Raw genomic sequence first — 14861 nt, forward strand, 5'->3', positions numbered from 1 at the left:
AGGGGTACACTTCCATTTGTGTCACAATGCGAACCCTGAATTGCTAAAATTCAAAGAGATCTATAGGATGGAACCACCAACCAGAGGGGGCGATCTAGATAGAAGACTAAGGCAGATTGAGACACGGTGGATCTACCAATTGGGCACACTAACACCAAATGGTCTTAATACAGAGTTTAGTTTTGCCTCTTACCTATAAGGCTGGTGGGTCCTTGGGACGTTGCTGTACCTATCTTGGAGGTATTGAAACATCAGGGTCCCTCCGATGTTTGAATCCCCCTATGAGATAATCCCTACAAGCCCTCTATATATTATTATTCTGATGATATCAGTACTCTATAATGAGCAGCCATGTCCAAAACTAGGAATGAATGTGGGTAGCTAGAAATTACTGTTGACCATAGGCATTTCATGCCATATATACTCTTTGATGGGTAATAAAAACACCTATGCTGTATTGAAGTATTTTGCAACTATGCTGTGTAATCTGAAGCATGTTAAATCAACGCAGTGATACTTGAAATAATATGCACAAGTAATATGTGCAATAAAAATACAAGTATTAAGTGTATCAGGGGAAAATAACCTGCATGGAAGTATTTGAGAATACAGCGCTGAAACTGCAATAATCGAAATATCCACTAGATGGCATGGATTAAAGTGTCCCCTGTAATGGGTGACACTATATGAACCCTTGGGTTGCAGTTGATTAAATTACCACAAGATGGCGAAAGAGTCAATGCGGAGAAATGTCCACGTCCATACGTATTTTCTGAAGCCTATGTTGGGAAATGTGCTAAGTGTAATACCCACAAGATGGCGATAGAGGGATGCGAAAGTTTGGCCGCAACAGCAGATGACGCTATAAAACGTCAGGCTCAGAAACCTGCCTCCAGATCACATGATTAAGGCTGGAAGCAGCCGATACGCATGGTGAAGGCGTCCTCACTGCCTACCGAGCGCTGCCTGGCCACTCACCCTGCCTGAAGCCTACGGAGGAGCCTGGCGCCGGCTGACCTTTCCGGGAGGCAATACACAAAAGGGGCTTTGTGGCTTAGTACATCCAGGGCTGGCTAAATACGTGTGCACACGTCTCCCCATGGACATCTGAGCAATTCCCACCATTATCCTGGGCATGTGGACTGATTGCAGTGGAGGATGCCATCATTGATGCAATTCATTCCCCTATAGCAACTGGACAAACGACAGCTGTATACTGGTCTACTGAGTGGTGAGAGCCTCAGTGAGGCAGCTTGTTTATACTAACTGCATGTGCTGATGCACTAAACATTGCTGACCTATGTGGAGCTTCTCTTTCTGCTGAGACCTATATGTGCTGTTGCGGATAAGCTTTATATGGGACTTTTTTTTTTGCGCTTGTGTTGCTATCTCTAGCTATCAGTGTCCAGTGCTAAGCAGAAGTGTGATGGGATCCCCGGTGTGCTTGTTGAGTGAAATGTGTTGTTAGTGTGAGCCCAGCCGGCTGCACTATTAACATCTGCAGTGAGTGTTTTAAGGTTTTTTTAAAGTAGCACTAAGTGTCGATACAGTGTTGTCCACATGTTTGAATAAAGTCTATCTATTTTGAATTTGAAGCAGGGTCTGTCTACTATTGTATCTCCAGTATTTACTCCTACAGTCCTATGCTCCCACTTGGTGGTTTTTCATAATGACTATACCTGTTGAGTTCCAGGAACTATTTGTTTTCCCAGGTTTTGGGTTAGTCCATCTCTTCATGGGGGATTCTCTGCATGGCCTTTATTCTTTATAAAGACATTCCCTGAAAAGGATTTATACAATGATGCTGGCCAGCCTCCCTGCTCACCATACACTTTTTTGGCAGTTGGATGGAGCAACAGCCATTCACTAAGTGCTTTTAAAAATAAAGAAAACCCTAAGAACCCCCCATGAGAAGATGGCTAGTCCAAAACCTGTTGGTAATGTCAGATTTCGGTACTTATCCGTTAGCCGGGCGCATCCGGCAGGTGGCGCTAATTACTATTCCCCCTCCAGGCCGACATGGATAGTAGGGAAAGATGTAACTCTGGTGGAGTTTTGTCGCCACCTAGAGGATGCGCCCGGCTAACGGATAAGTACCCAGATTTCTACTGCCTACTGTAAGTGACAGCAACATAGGTGAAAAGTCATTTATGGCTCATGCAACTCCGGAAGAAACATACTTCATATTTGTATGTTAACGTATTTTAAATTTTAAGGTTTTAACGACAGAGGTCCTTTAAACATGTTTTTTTCAGTAGAAAAATTCATATATTAACACAGATCTACTGTATACATAAATCTAAGATAAAGAGGGACAACGGGATTTGGTCCCCAAAGAGGGACTGTCACACATCCAAAATAAAGTTAACTCCAAGGATGCACATTGCTGTTTTTACAGTATATTTCAGAATGTATGGAAATTAAAAATAAAATATTCTTGCCTTACTCTTGTCTAGGATCGCCTCTTAGGTACATATAGCAGGCACAGCAGTAATTTAGGATAAAAAGCTTGTATTTAGGAGTACTGTTACAAGCTAATATTAGAAGTAGCAGAGTTTTGTTCTGTGTGAAGCACTGGTAGAAGCAGGAAAATGCAGGGTTAAATGATACCTCTCATCGGGTGACTAGATTACATTGTAAGCTTTTGGGACACCTCAGGTTTCTATATCAGGCTTAGTGGATAACATCATCCTTGATAAAAAGACCTCTGCTTATACAAAAGCCTGCTTTTGTAATCTACTCAGTCAGTAAAAGGTATCATTTAACCCTATAGTTTTCAGACTGAAATTAGTAAATTGTACATAAAATGTTAGCTGTTTGTTTCCAAAACAGCATGGAACGCTGTAATGACTGTAGTAATGGGCTTATAATTTACACAATTTTTCATTAGATTAGATTTGGTTTGCCAAGGTACTCTTGAGCTCGAAGAATGCTACCAGTATCTACATATAAGGCTAGCAAACTATCAGTTTTACTATGGATTATGTACATTTCCTGGTATACAGCTCCCTTACTACCTGGGAAGATATGTTCTGGGGGTCTCCTACCCTCCCCCCATCTCCCCCCTTGCACACCTGGGCAGAACCACAAACAGTTAATCAGATTTCACCCATTCACGTGTCGATGAGAAAAATGTAAACGTGTAAAAGACTGCCATTCTCACAGTAATAAAGACACAGCCCCTAAACTTGGAACAGTTAGTTACTTGGTGACTGAGGTTAAAAATTCAGGGAAAGTGAGCAGAGCATAAAACAGCCAATAAAATGTCAGCGATTCATTTTAAATGGAAAAATGTAGATTGCAGCCATTCTTACACTGTTAATTGCAGGGTTCTCAAACTTGGCATAAGTGGTCACTGGGTGACTGGGATTAATATTCAGTAACGTTGGCGAAGCCTACAACAGCCAATCGAAATTAACTGTAACGGTTGGGTGTTCTAACTCAGACGTCTGATTATTATGGGGTTTTGCAGTATCACCTATAATCAGACACTATATCTGATTATGTGGTGATCTGCAGAATCACCAATAATACAAGTATAGCAAGTAGATATTGTGTGAGTAGTGCTTGGTGCAACCGTAACTTTAATAGTTTTGCAGGACCTTACTAGAGGAGCTGGCAAGGTACTATCAGTACACAAACTGTATAATTTGAGCAGACCTTTCCAGAGGAGCTGGAAAGGTATAAACAGTGAGAGTACAGAAACGTATAACTAATCCTCACCAGGGGAGCTGGCAAGGGACTAGTAGCCAAATAGATCACTGTATAGTTTAGCCAGACCTTCCCAGAGGAGCTGGAAAGGTACTATCAGTCACTATCAGAGCAATGAGTATAAATCTCACCAGAGGGGCTGGTGAGTAATAGTATATCACCTCACCAGTGGCAAGGGCCCACTGGTGAGTAGAGAGGTCAGACAGGCAAAGTTCAGCAACAGAGAGGTAAGTATCAGTACAGAATCGTGAGGCAGAAGGATAACGAGTAATCAGGCAGAGGTACAGCAACTAGTCAGATAGGCAGAAGTACAGAAGCGTTAAACAGAAGCAGGGTCAGAGAATAGCCAGAATCATACACAGGTAATCAACAACAACAATATGACAATAGTCCTAGTCTTGTGTGAAATCCCTGGTTTCCTCCCAGATCAAAGCAAACTGGATACAGGTCTAAGGTCTGAGCGCTAACACAAAGTATTAACGACAGCAGACAGTGAGGGAATGAGAATCGAAGGCTTATGAAGCAGAGGGAGACTCTCAGCCACTCCCAACTCGGAATCAGCCAATCCGAGCGGCGAGAGTCACCCGTGACGTCAGCAGCTGACGTGCCTTCTGCCCGCATAAAGGTCCTGTCTCCACGTGCGCCCGCGCGAGACAGAAACCATATGAGCTGGAGATAACACCGTTCCCGGCGTACTAGACGCCGAGGGAACGGATGACACTTGAGAGCCAGGAAGAAAGGCGGCTGCAGACACCCCCTGCGTGTCAGCAGCCGCTGAGTCAGTACACGTTACATTAACCTATTGATTTTAAAGGGGAATATTTAAATTACTGCCATTCTTACACTGTTAATGGCAGTGGCCTCAAACCTGGTATAGTCAATCATTGGGTGACTGAAGTTCAAATTCAGAAAAGGGGGTGGAGCCACAAACAGCCAATCAGATTTTTTTGATTGATACATTGCTTCCATTATTATGTTATTAATGCCAGGGAGCCCAAAGCTCACAACCTTGGTCATTGAGTGACTGTGTGCCAAGGTTAGAAAAAGTGGCCGGTCCCAACAACAACCAAATACCTGAGAAACGCAGGGTCTTCAGCTAATAATAATAATAATAATAATGATGATCTGCATCACTTATCACTAAGTTCCACTGAGTTTTATTACAATCTTAAAAGAAATTGACTTAAAGTTTATGCATTGTAATTGCTGTCCATGTAATCCAATCAATTTTGTCATGGAAAAGCTCACTAAGCGATTGCCAACGCATGTGGATTTGGTGCAAACATTCTGTGCTGGGTGACCAAAGATATCAGCGGCAGGCAACTTTTGTGGAGAAGCTCACAGAAGTTGTCAGCGATGTGCGGAGTTTATTGCTGCAATTATCAGGTCACTATGAAGTGAAATGAATAATAAAAGGCAAGTGTAAGTTAGGCTGATTGTTGAGGGCTAAAGCCTGGTACAAACTAGGGGATAGTATTGGGGGAGTTAAGGGGAAAACAAGGTTTGATTACATGCTTCTCATAGACATGAACATCGCTAGTTAAGATTAGATGTTAGAAAGGGTTAACATTAACCTATTCCGGAACTTGCGTCTCTGGCCCCTTACAAACCAGGGCCTTTTTTCCTATTTTAACACTGTGATCCCCGTGATTGGCTCGAAGTGCTCACAGGCTTAGGAGCCAATGATGCACAGAGCTCAGCGGTCATTGGGCAGCTGATATAGGGGGGCAGAACTGCAATCATGATGGGAGCGCACAGAGCCAGGATATCGAAATCTACACCCAGGCAGAGGGAATAGGCTCCAAACTGGGTTTAGATTTTTATAGCCTGTTTCCTGAACCAGTTGAGGTATAAGGTTAAGGTTAGGTGCTAAGCTGGGGATTTTCCTTATGGGAATTGGTTAGAAGTAGGTGTTGGTTACAGTTTGTGCTATTAGTGATTAAATCCCCAATACAGACCATCCATCATGCAGTAAAGTGTTCCAGGTAAGGGGGTGAGTGTTACTTGTTAATCACCTTAGAATTAGATTGGCTTTTGCTTAGAAAAGAGAGGGTATCTCAATCAATGAAATAACGTCAATGCCTGGGTCGGGCCACTTTGTTACTTCTGGAATGTTAATTATGGGATATATTTACTACAACCTTTGATAGTTTTACAAGCTTAGAGTTTCAAAAACTGCAATATATTTACTAAAGAAGCGTTAGAGTTGTAGCAAAGCAACCTTTAATCTACAAAGCCTTAGCTGAAGTCATAGCACTGGAATTACAGAAGGTGTTGCTAGGGCAGCAGATTAGTGCCTCCTTTTTTCATATGGAAAAACTGAGGCATCTCAGCACACTTAGTGTAAGAAACACTGCAGGTTCTGTCCAGAGGGTTACAGTGATAAATGTTGCTTTGTGTGGGTTATTTACCACTGGAGCAGTGCACTTCATGTTCAATAATAGCAAATATCCCTGAACACCTGAGGGGGAGTAAAATTTAAAAATGTCATGCAGGCCTTTTTACATCTAGGCTGCTGTGCTAAATAGCAATAAAAACATATCTCTGGTTTGGTAGAGCTCTGGCTCCAGCTATATGGTCTTCACTTGGCCTGCAGAATCCTTTGTCATTTAACAGGTTTCATCAGATGGAATTTCAATGATATTCCACTCTTGATAAAAATGTGTTATAAACAATCAGTGGTACACAAATGTTTTTCAAATTTATGTTAGCAAAACTAACGTTCCACTTAAGTTTGCAGCCAACAACAGTGCATTTAATGTCTGGTGTGCAATCTGTATTCACCTATACTATATACAGTGCAACAGACTTACAACATGTTTCATCCCTAATTGGAGCATCGTCAGGGACAAAACAAAGTGCAAGTGCATTGTGTAAAAATAATCAGTGACACAGCATAGCACTAAAATTAATGAAAAACTCATGCAAGAGTTCATTTAGCACAGACTTCTGTAGCACTGTCTATAGTGTAGATCATAGGTTCTCAACGTGTGGTACGCGTACCCCAGGGGGTACTTCTGAAGGTTCTAGGGGGTACTCAGGCTTGATTATACTTAACCAAAAATAACAAATTTAGAGTTTTAGAAAATGATAAATCTTATTTAAACAGCACCAAATTAGTATTTTAGCTAATTAAAAGCAATAGTAAATTCTTGGAAATGGTTTAGAACCAATTATAATGTACTACGATTAAATATATATTTTTCAAGGGGTACGTGTGATAATGTTTACCATGCTAGGGGGTACTTGGTGAGTACAGGGTTTTAAAAGGGGTACATACCAATAAAATGTTGAGAAACACTGGTGTAGATAACTAGGTAGCATACATGTAAAAAGAATGCTGCTGGAGAGAGACTCTAGTAGAATATTACCAATATTCTACAAGTGGGCAATGGTAACTCCTACAGTAAAATATGGGTACCTGAAACTACACCTGGACAAAATGGAATTTATGGTCTTTTCACACCGGCCATCCCTGACCCTCCCAGATGTGCATGTCACTGTTAGCCACACTACTATTTGCCCTACCTCTCAAGCCCATTGTCTGGGTGTCATCCTGGACTTCACACTCTGCTTCACCCCTCACATCCAAAACCTCACAAAGTTCTGCAACTTCCACCCCAGCAACATCTGCAAGATCCGCCTTTTCCTGACCTCTGTCCCCACCAAACTCCTCATCCATTCCCTCATAATTTCCCACCTTGACTACAGCAATGCTTTTCTGTATGGTCTCCCTATGACCTGAATTGCCCCACTGCAGTCCCTCATGTACGCGGCAGCCAAAATTGTCCGCTCCACCCATCGCACCACCATGGCAGCTCCCCTCTGTGAATCCCTCCTCTGGCTTCCTATCCAGTCCAGAATCAGATTCGAGATACTGTGTCTGGCCTACAAATCTGTCCAACCTACATTTCCAATCTTACTCAGAGGTACACACCTAGCAGCTCACTCAGCTCCTCTAATGAACTTCGCCTGACCGCCCCTCCCCCCCCCCCCCCCCACACGCCCCGCATCACCCAGTCCCATGCACGCTTCCAGGACTTCTCAAGAGCTTCTCCAACAATATGGCACTCCCCCCCCCCTGACCTACCCCCCTCACTGGTGCTCCAAACCCACAGATGAACTCTGGTCCCCTACCGTTCATGTCCCCACCTTTCCCTCTAGATTATAAGCCTTCGGCAGGGTCCTCCTTGTGTCTCCTACCTGTTCACGCACCTCCATCACCGTACACCCATCCTATGGATCTGAATGAACTCTTGAGGGAACTTGACTGGCCTAATCTCCATGCTCCCATCCAGTGACTGACTAAGCATTACCTTGTACTCATACTGTGCTGTGTGATCTCGTTTGCATGTATACCTGTATTGTCTTATTGCTGTATATCACCCCTAAAAATTGTTTGTAACCTTAACTAATGTCCAGCACTGCATAATATGTTGGTGCTTTATAAATACAATAAATAAATAAATGTTACTATTGCTAAATTTAATCCTATTCCCACACAAGCCTTAATGTTACCTAATCCAAACCAACACCCCTCCCCCACTGCAAAATCTGCCAATATTTAACACTACTCCTAATACTTTTCTTGCACTAATCCTCCCCCTACCAAAGCCTAACACTAACATACCCCCACCCCCATGCAATCCCCACCGATATCTGCACCGCCTTTCCATCTGTTATTTATCAGGTGCCCATATTAACCCCTGCCACCATTATAGCCGCAATTAAGATTGCGGTCTATATAAAAATGCCATGATCTGACTGCAGATAATAAACAGTCCACCAAGTGTTATGCTTTCTCTGTTCAGACCGAAGTCACCTAGTTATACAGAACAAACACACACAAAACTGAAAATAAACATGCTCTTACCAATGAGAACTAGTGTCATATGTTATCATAAGTAATATAACAATTTCATACTTTTCATATTTTACAATAATGATAAGATATATCTGGATGAGACTTACCAACTTTGTCAAATGCTTCTTTGAGTTCGTCTAGCTCTTCTCTGGATATAGTAATCGTATTGTTAGCCATGTCCAATGACAGTCAGGCAAGGACTCCCAGAGGCTATACCTGAGATCAAGGAGGAAAAGAAAGTAGGCTAAATTTACACATAACAATACCAGAGCTGCCACAGTCCTTTTATAAAGGGTACATCAACACATAGTAATATGGGGACTGACATTAAAATAGGTAATAATGAATATTACTCTTATTTAGTGCTAAACCCAGTGCAACTTCATAACAATCTCCTTTAATATATATCTCATCTGATGTTTTAGTATATTCCTAATTTACTTTGTTTTATTATTTTAACAGGTCAGAATCGGTGCGCTTATAGAAGCCTGAAATGACATGGACTACAGTTGCCACCATTGTTGACTTCCTTCTGAAAATGCTAGTTGCCTGGTTGCTATGTTGATCCATTGGCTATAATGTCTCTCAGTCATGGATCCAAAACATGCATGCAGATGAATTTCTCTGCCTCCATTGGCTATATGTGTGTTCTCAGTGTATGGTTCACTTACTACTGAAGCTTAAAGTCTGGTGTTCCAAGCAGGCAATTGGCATTTTTTTTATAATTGTACTATTAACAGCAAAATACTTTGTGTTTAAAAAGAACTTTATTGAATGTAACTTAACCACTTGAGGACCGCAGTGTTAAACCCCCCTAAAGACCAGGCCATTTTTTTTCAAATAGGCCTCACTGCAGGGCCGTCCCACAAGTGATTTCCCCCCCCCCCCTTTTTTTCTCCCCACCAACAGAGCTTTCTGTTGGTGGGGTCTGATCGCCCCCCCCCCCCAGATGTTTTTTTTTTTCCACAAATATTTATCTGATTATTTTATAAAGAAATGTAAAGAAATGTTACAATTTATTTTATTTTTTTTAACTCCTGCCTCCCTCTCTCCCCTCCGCCAGCCAATCAACATGATTGACTGTCATAGGCTTCAGCCGATGACAGCGGATCACTTCCACAGCTACAGAGGGGACAGCCGTGTCACAAGGCCGTTGCCAATACAGCGCTGCCTCAGATCACAGCGCTGTACGGGGTAATTAGATGGAGGTTTCGCCATCTAACAGTCTCCTAGCGGCGCTTACCGCTGGGAGGCAGCGGAGATGCACGCCATCAGCGCGCGCAATCTCATGCAAAACAGGCCCTAAGGGTCTTACGTCAATCGGCATTAGGAGGTCCTGGGGCTGCCACCGCACCCACGCCCATCGGCCTGACGCAGGCAGCAAGAGGATAATAATTAAAATTGCACTTATTTGTGCTTCACCTAAGTCATATGAAGCACAATGTGAAGCGCAAATGAGTGAACTCCCCCTGACGCTGTCCATGTGTCTCGGTGCTGAAGTGTGGTTACTGGCAATATCAGGTTTTTGAATGTCAATCACCTGAATTCGAACTCCATTTCTGATGCAGGATAATTAATGTAACATTGGGTGTCCTGAATAATGTAGTACATTCTACTATATGTCATTGCGGTGCTTCTTTTTTAATCTCCAGACAGAGCTGGGACAAGGTCCTCCAGCACCCAAGGCTGAGACACTAAAGTGCGCCCCTCCATCCCGCCCACTCCAGCTGTCACACACTGATTGCTATTAGACTAAGAGGGCCACAGGGCCCACAACCTCCCCAACACCTTAATATCTAGTTATCTGGCTTGCAGTCACTGCTATGTATCCCCTTTTCTTATTTATTTCTGCTTCAAACACAATTAGGAATGACAGCTAAATGAATTGTACGCCCCCTCCTACTCTGTGCCCTGAGGCTGGAGCCTCTCCAGCCTATGCCTCGGCCCGGCCCTGCCCCCAGATTTCTCTGTATTCAGTTGTTTTACTTCCTCATGAACTCAATGGAACAAGTGGATTTATGCAATGACTATTTAGAAAGTGAAAAAAAGTCCACCCCCAAATAGCACTAGCAATACTTCAAATAACAGAAAAATTATGCATTTACAGGCCTGAAATACTGTATATTACACACTATAAAACATAACTTTTAATAAACCAATAAGGTCAATAGTAATACTGGACAGTAAATGATAAAAAAAATATATCACATAGAAAATTGTACAACATGCACATGTTTCGCTGTACATTTTGAGCCTATAAACTCGTGATTTTTCTGTTATTTAAATTATTACAAGTGGATTCATGCTAGAGTGGGAGCTTGAGATAAACCTGGGCTAAATAATCAAGATTCAACCCACTGATTAGCGATGATCGTAATGTGCTTATTACAATAATGCAACATTTTGCAATTAAGGCCATACACAAGTATGATTTGCACATTCAACTGATTTCCTGTAATATATTCGTCATTTCTCATAATTTTCGTGCAATTTCTTGCCAACTTTAGAGGTTAATATCAAAGCCCCCATACATGCTATCATCACCAAAATTGCTACACATGTTAAAAAGAGGGGTGGGAACAAGGCAAAAAGAAGACCTTGTAGTTTTTGAGAAGTTTTTGCATTTTAAAATGGCTTTTTTTTCAAAAATTACATTGAGAAAATTGATTCTAAAAAACAAAGGAAAATTGCTTTTTTAAAACACAGAAAAATGACAGTTTAAAAATATTTTTTCCTTTGCATTTTTTCTCAAAAACTACAAGGTCTTTTTTTGCCTTGTTCCGACTATTCTTCTTAACATACATAGCATTTTGGGTGCCTGTATGGGCGTTTTGCTATTGACTGCTAAAGTCGGCACAAAATTACACAAATATTACGCGGCATTGCAAAATTATGATTCCTGATTACGTTTGCAAATACAATTAATTACGATTTTATGCAAAATGTTGCATCATAATTGCAAAATATGATGCAAAATTACAATTATGCTAAATTTGTACTTATCACTACCACTGATTTGTATGTAGCCTGTGGCCCATGTGCGTCATGTGCTTTACATTGTGTGTTCCATTGCACACTATAAAAGCCACTAGAACAGACTGTTGAGAATTAGTACTTGGGTAGAGGTGTGCATGTTTTGTATGTTTATATTTGTTTCTTTGTATCAAAGCTTTTCATCCAATAATCTCTGGTCACAAGTTGTCCATTATGTCAATTGGTAGGCTGTTCCTAGAATTGGCAATTACAAACAGCACATTATGCAGCTAGAAGAAGTAGAGTGCTTGCAAACAAAGCAGTTTGGAGTTCATTGCAGAGCTCATGCTCCACCCCCTGTCACCCAAGAAGGTAAAGCCCACCTCACTCCTGATTATACTTCTGTCACATGAAGCCAAGAATAAAACTGCTACAGGAGACAATCAGACAACCAATTGAAGCATTACTGTATAATGCACTTTCTGCCATGTCTGCCATTACACATCCATTCAATTCTCAACATTTCAAATGATGGTTTATGCCCTTTCAGACACAGAAAATATTTATGGGATTTCACCAACAGTTGTTAATGGAAAGAATTGCAATTGTTAGCTAGGCGTACGTCGTTTATGGTAATTACACCTCATTACTTCAGCATTCTTCTATCAGCTATCTGAAATAACATGTAAATGCATGGATAAGCATACTGTATGTGAGCAAAGTCCAGTTACTGCTGGGCATGTGACCTTCAGCATAGGAAAGTCACTCTAACATAATTGTTAATATATAAGACAATGAAAAATGTCCAGGTCCAGTGTGAGTTGTGGAGCAGAAATACAGACATCAAGCCATGAAGCCAACAAATGTGGATACGTGTAATACCTTTAATGACTGACATGCATGGTTTATTGCAAGGTTTCCAAACGTTAAATGACTTACGAGGCGAATATTAGAAAAAATATTAGTTACCTTATTGCAATATCAGACCTCAGGGCAGACGATCAGTGCCTCCCCTGTCAGTTTCAGGTGCTCTGTTATCTAAATCCAGGATTCATTACAGGCCCCGACCCTCTGCAGGGTCGCCTGAACTGATGAGATAAGAATTGCCGCTTTAAACAGCAATGTGTTACACTCGTGGCCGCCACATAGCGGCTCCCTCCCCCGCTGTGAGCCGCTGCTAGGAGGGAGCCGCTGCTATAGTAGGCAGCCCTGCCGGTATCATCCATTCACACGCCGCGGCCTCCCTTCCCCCACCCGCCAAGCAGCCAGCACATCTACTCTACCCCCTTTTTCGGAGGAATTCTGGCATGCTGACATGCAGTCACTGAAGAGCCGCTGGCTCATATTGAGTAGAGAGTCACTGAGGAGCCGCTGGTGAGCCGGCTCACGTACGAACGCATAACAAAGAACCGCTGGTGAATCAGAATACAAATTCTGATTCACCAGCGGTTCTTTGTTATGCGCTCGTACGTGAGCCGGCTCACCAGCGGCTCCTCAGTGACTCTCTACTCAATATGAGCCAGCGGCTCTTCAGTGACTGCATGTCAGCATGCCAGAATTCCTCCGAAAAAGGGGGTAGAGTAGATGTGCTGGCTGCTCGGCGGGTGGGGGAAGGGAGGTCGCGGCGTGTGAATGGATGATACCGGCAGGGCTGCCTACTATAGCAGCGGCTCCCTCCTAGCAGCGGCTCACAGCGGGGGAGGGAGCCGCTATGTGGCGGCCACGAGTGTAACACATTGCTGTTTAAAGCGGCAATTCTTATCTCATCAGTTCAGGCGACCCTGCAGAGGGTCGGGGCCTGTAATGAATCCTGGATTTAGATAACAGAGCACCTGAAACTGACAGGGGAGGCACTGATCGTCTGCCCTGAGGTCTGATATTGCAATAAGGTAACTAATATTTTTTCTAATATTCGCCTCGTAAGTCATTTAAGTTCTTCTTCAGGCATTATACAGATCTCCGTCAGAACTGTACAAAAATTAATGTAACATACAGATACTTATGTATGATTCTGTTGACTCAATCTGACATGTCACACAGTTTTACCTCCTTTGAAATGTAAAAGACCTCATCAGTGCTCAGATTGGCCTTTTGCTGCTCTTTGGCTGAGAGTTAAATTGATTATTGTTTGTGTTTATCTGTATTGACAAATGCTGCCAGGGCTCAATAGATCTGAGCACTGATGATGTTTTTTAAGGTAGCCATACAACTAGCGATTCTCATTCAATCGACAAAGCGATCAACTTTATTGGGGAATGGACTTCAGTATGGTTGTTCGAAAGTCAATCAACTAGTGACCCGTACACTACAAGCGATATCCTATGCAATTCACTTTCACTAATCAAGTAACCAATGTTGTGCCTCCAAATGTCTGAATGCAAAGATCGATTCAGAATCGATCAAATGACATGTGAACAGTAGCCGATTCCTGTGCAATCGACCGATATCTTGCATCCTGCTCGATTGACTAAGCTGGTCGATTCTACCCGATATCAGCCACTTTTCATTGTTCGGGCATACTAGAACACACTCAATTCTCTCTCGATTTGATAAAGTGATAGAATCAAATAGTCAATCGTACAGCAAAATCGCTAGATGTATGGGCACATTTAAATGGAGGCAAAACTGTCTGACTCTAGGTTAGGTTTAACCTACATAATCATATATAATGATGGGGACACATGATGCAACTTGCTGTCCGAGTGACGGGTAATCTGATGGGAGGTTGTACTGTGTATTATGTCCAGACTGCTTCCAATCAATAAAGGGATCAATTTTATGATGATTACTTTGGAAAATCAATCCCTTTATCGATCAGAAGCAGATCAGACATGTCGGAAATAATTGTCCGATACCCGTCGATTGGATGGAAAGTTGCATCAAAAGTTCCCACTTCCCAGCATAGGTCTCTGTATGTTGCAGTTATTTTTGTGCAAAACATTCACTGTACAAAGTTGGCAAAATTGCCCGGCACAAATGGCTAATTACGCAACGCGCACCACTATACTGGCGTAAGTACCGGTAAAACGTAAGCAACAATTGTTGTTGGATTATGCAGGAATAGGAACGTAGCTAGGCTATCTATACTGAAAACTTGTACAACAGAGTGTACAGATTCTGCACTAGAAAAATAATGCAACTTGGGTTTAGTCAATTTTGGAAATTAATTGCCAGCTGCAAACTGCTATTAAAAGGTCATTTTAAGTAATATCAAATTACAAAAACATTGTGCAGCACTAATACATGTTCATACCAATTTTTCAACAAGAATGGAATTTCACTTTAATAATGCACTACAAGAGCTTCTCACTAA

The 14861-nt window shown here is 42.1% G+C and overlaps 1 protein-coding gene across 4 annotated transcripts in view; it reads right to left on the reverse strand.

The window, feature by feature from the left end:
- PLS1 (plastin 1) overlaps positions 1-14861 on the reverse strand; it is a 165105-nt gene that overhangs the window by 92990 nt on the left and 57254 nt on the right. For all 4 annotated transcript variants that reach the window (XM_068280783.1, XM_068280782.1, XM_068280784.1 and 1 more), the window contains one exon: positions 8683-8791. In XM_068280783.1, the coding sequence (XP_068136884.1) occupies positions 8683-8752 (70 nt within the window). In that variant the 5' untranslated portion in view covers positions 8753-8791. The remainder of the gene's footprint in view (positions 1-8682; positions 8792-14861) is intronic.

Source organism: Hyperolius riggenbachi, chromosome 4 (genome assembly GCF_040937935.1).
Source record: "Hyperolius riggenbachi isolate aHypRig1 chromosome 4, aHypRig1.pri, whole genome shotgun sequence".
Classification (NCBI taxonomy): domain Eukaryota; kingdom Metazoa; phylum Chordata; class Amphibia; order Anura; family Hyperoliidae; genus Hyperolius; species Hyperolius riggenbachi.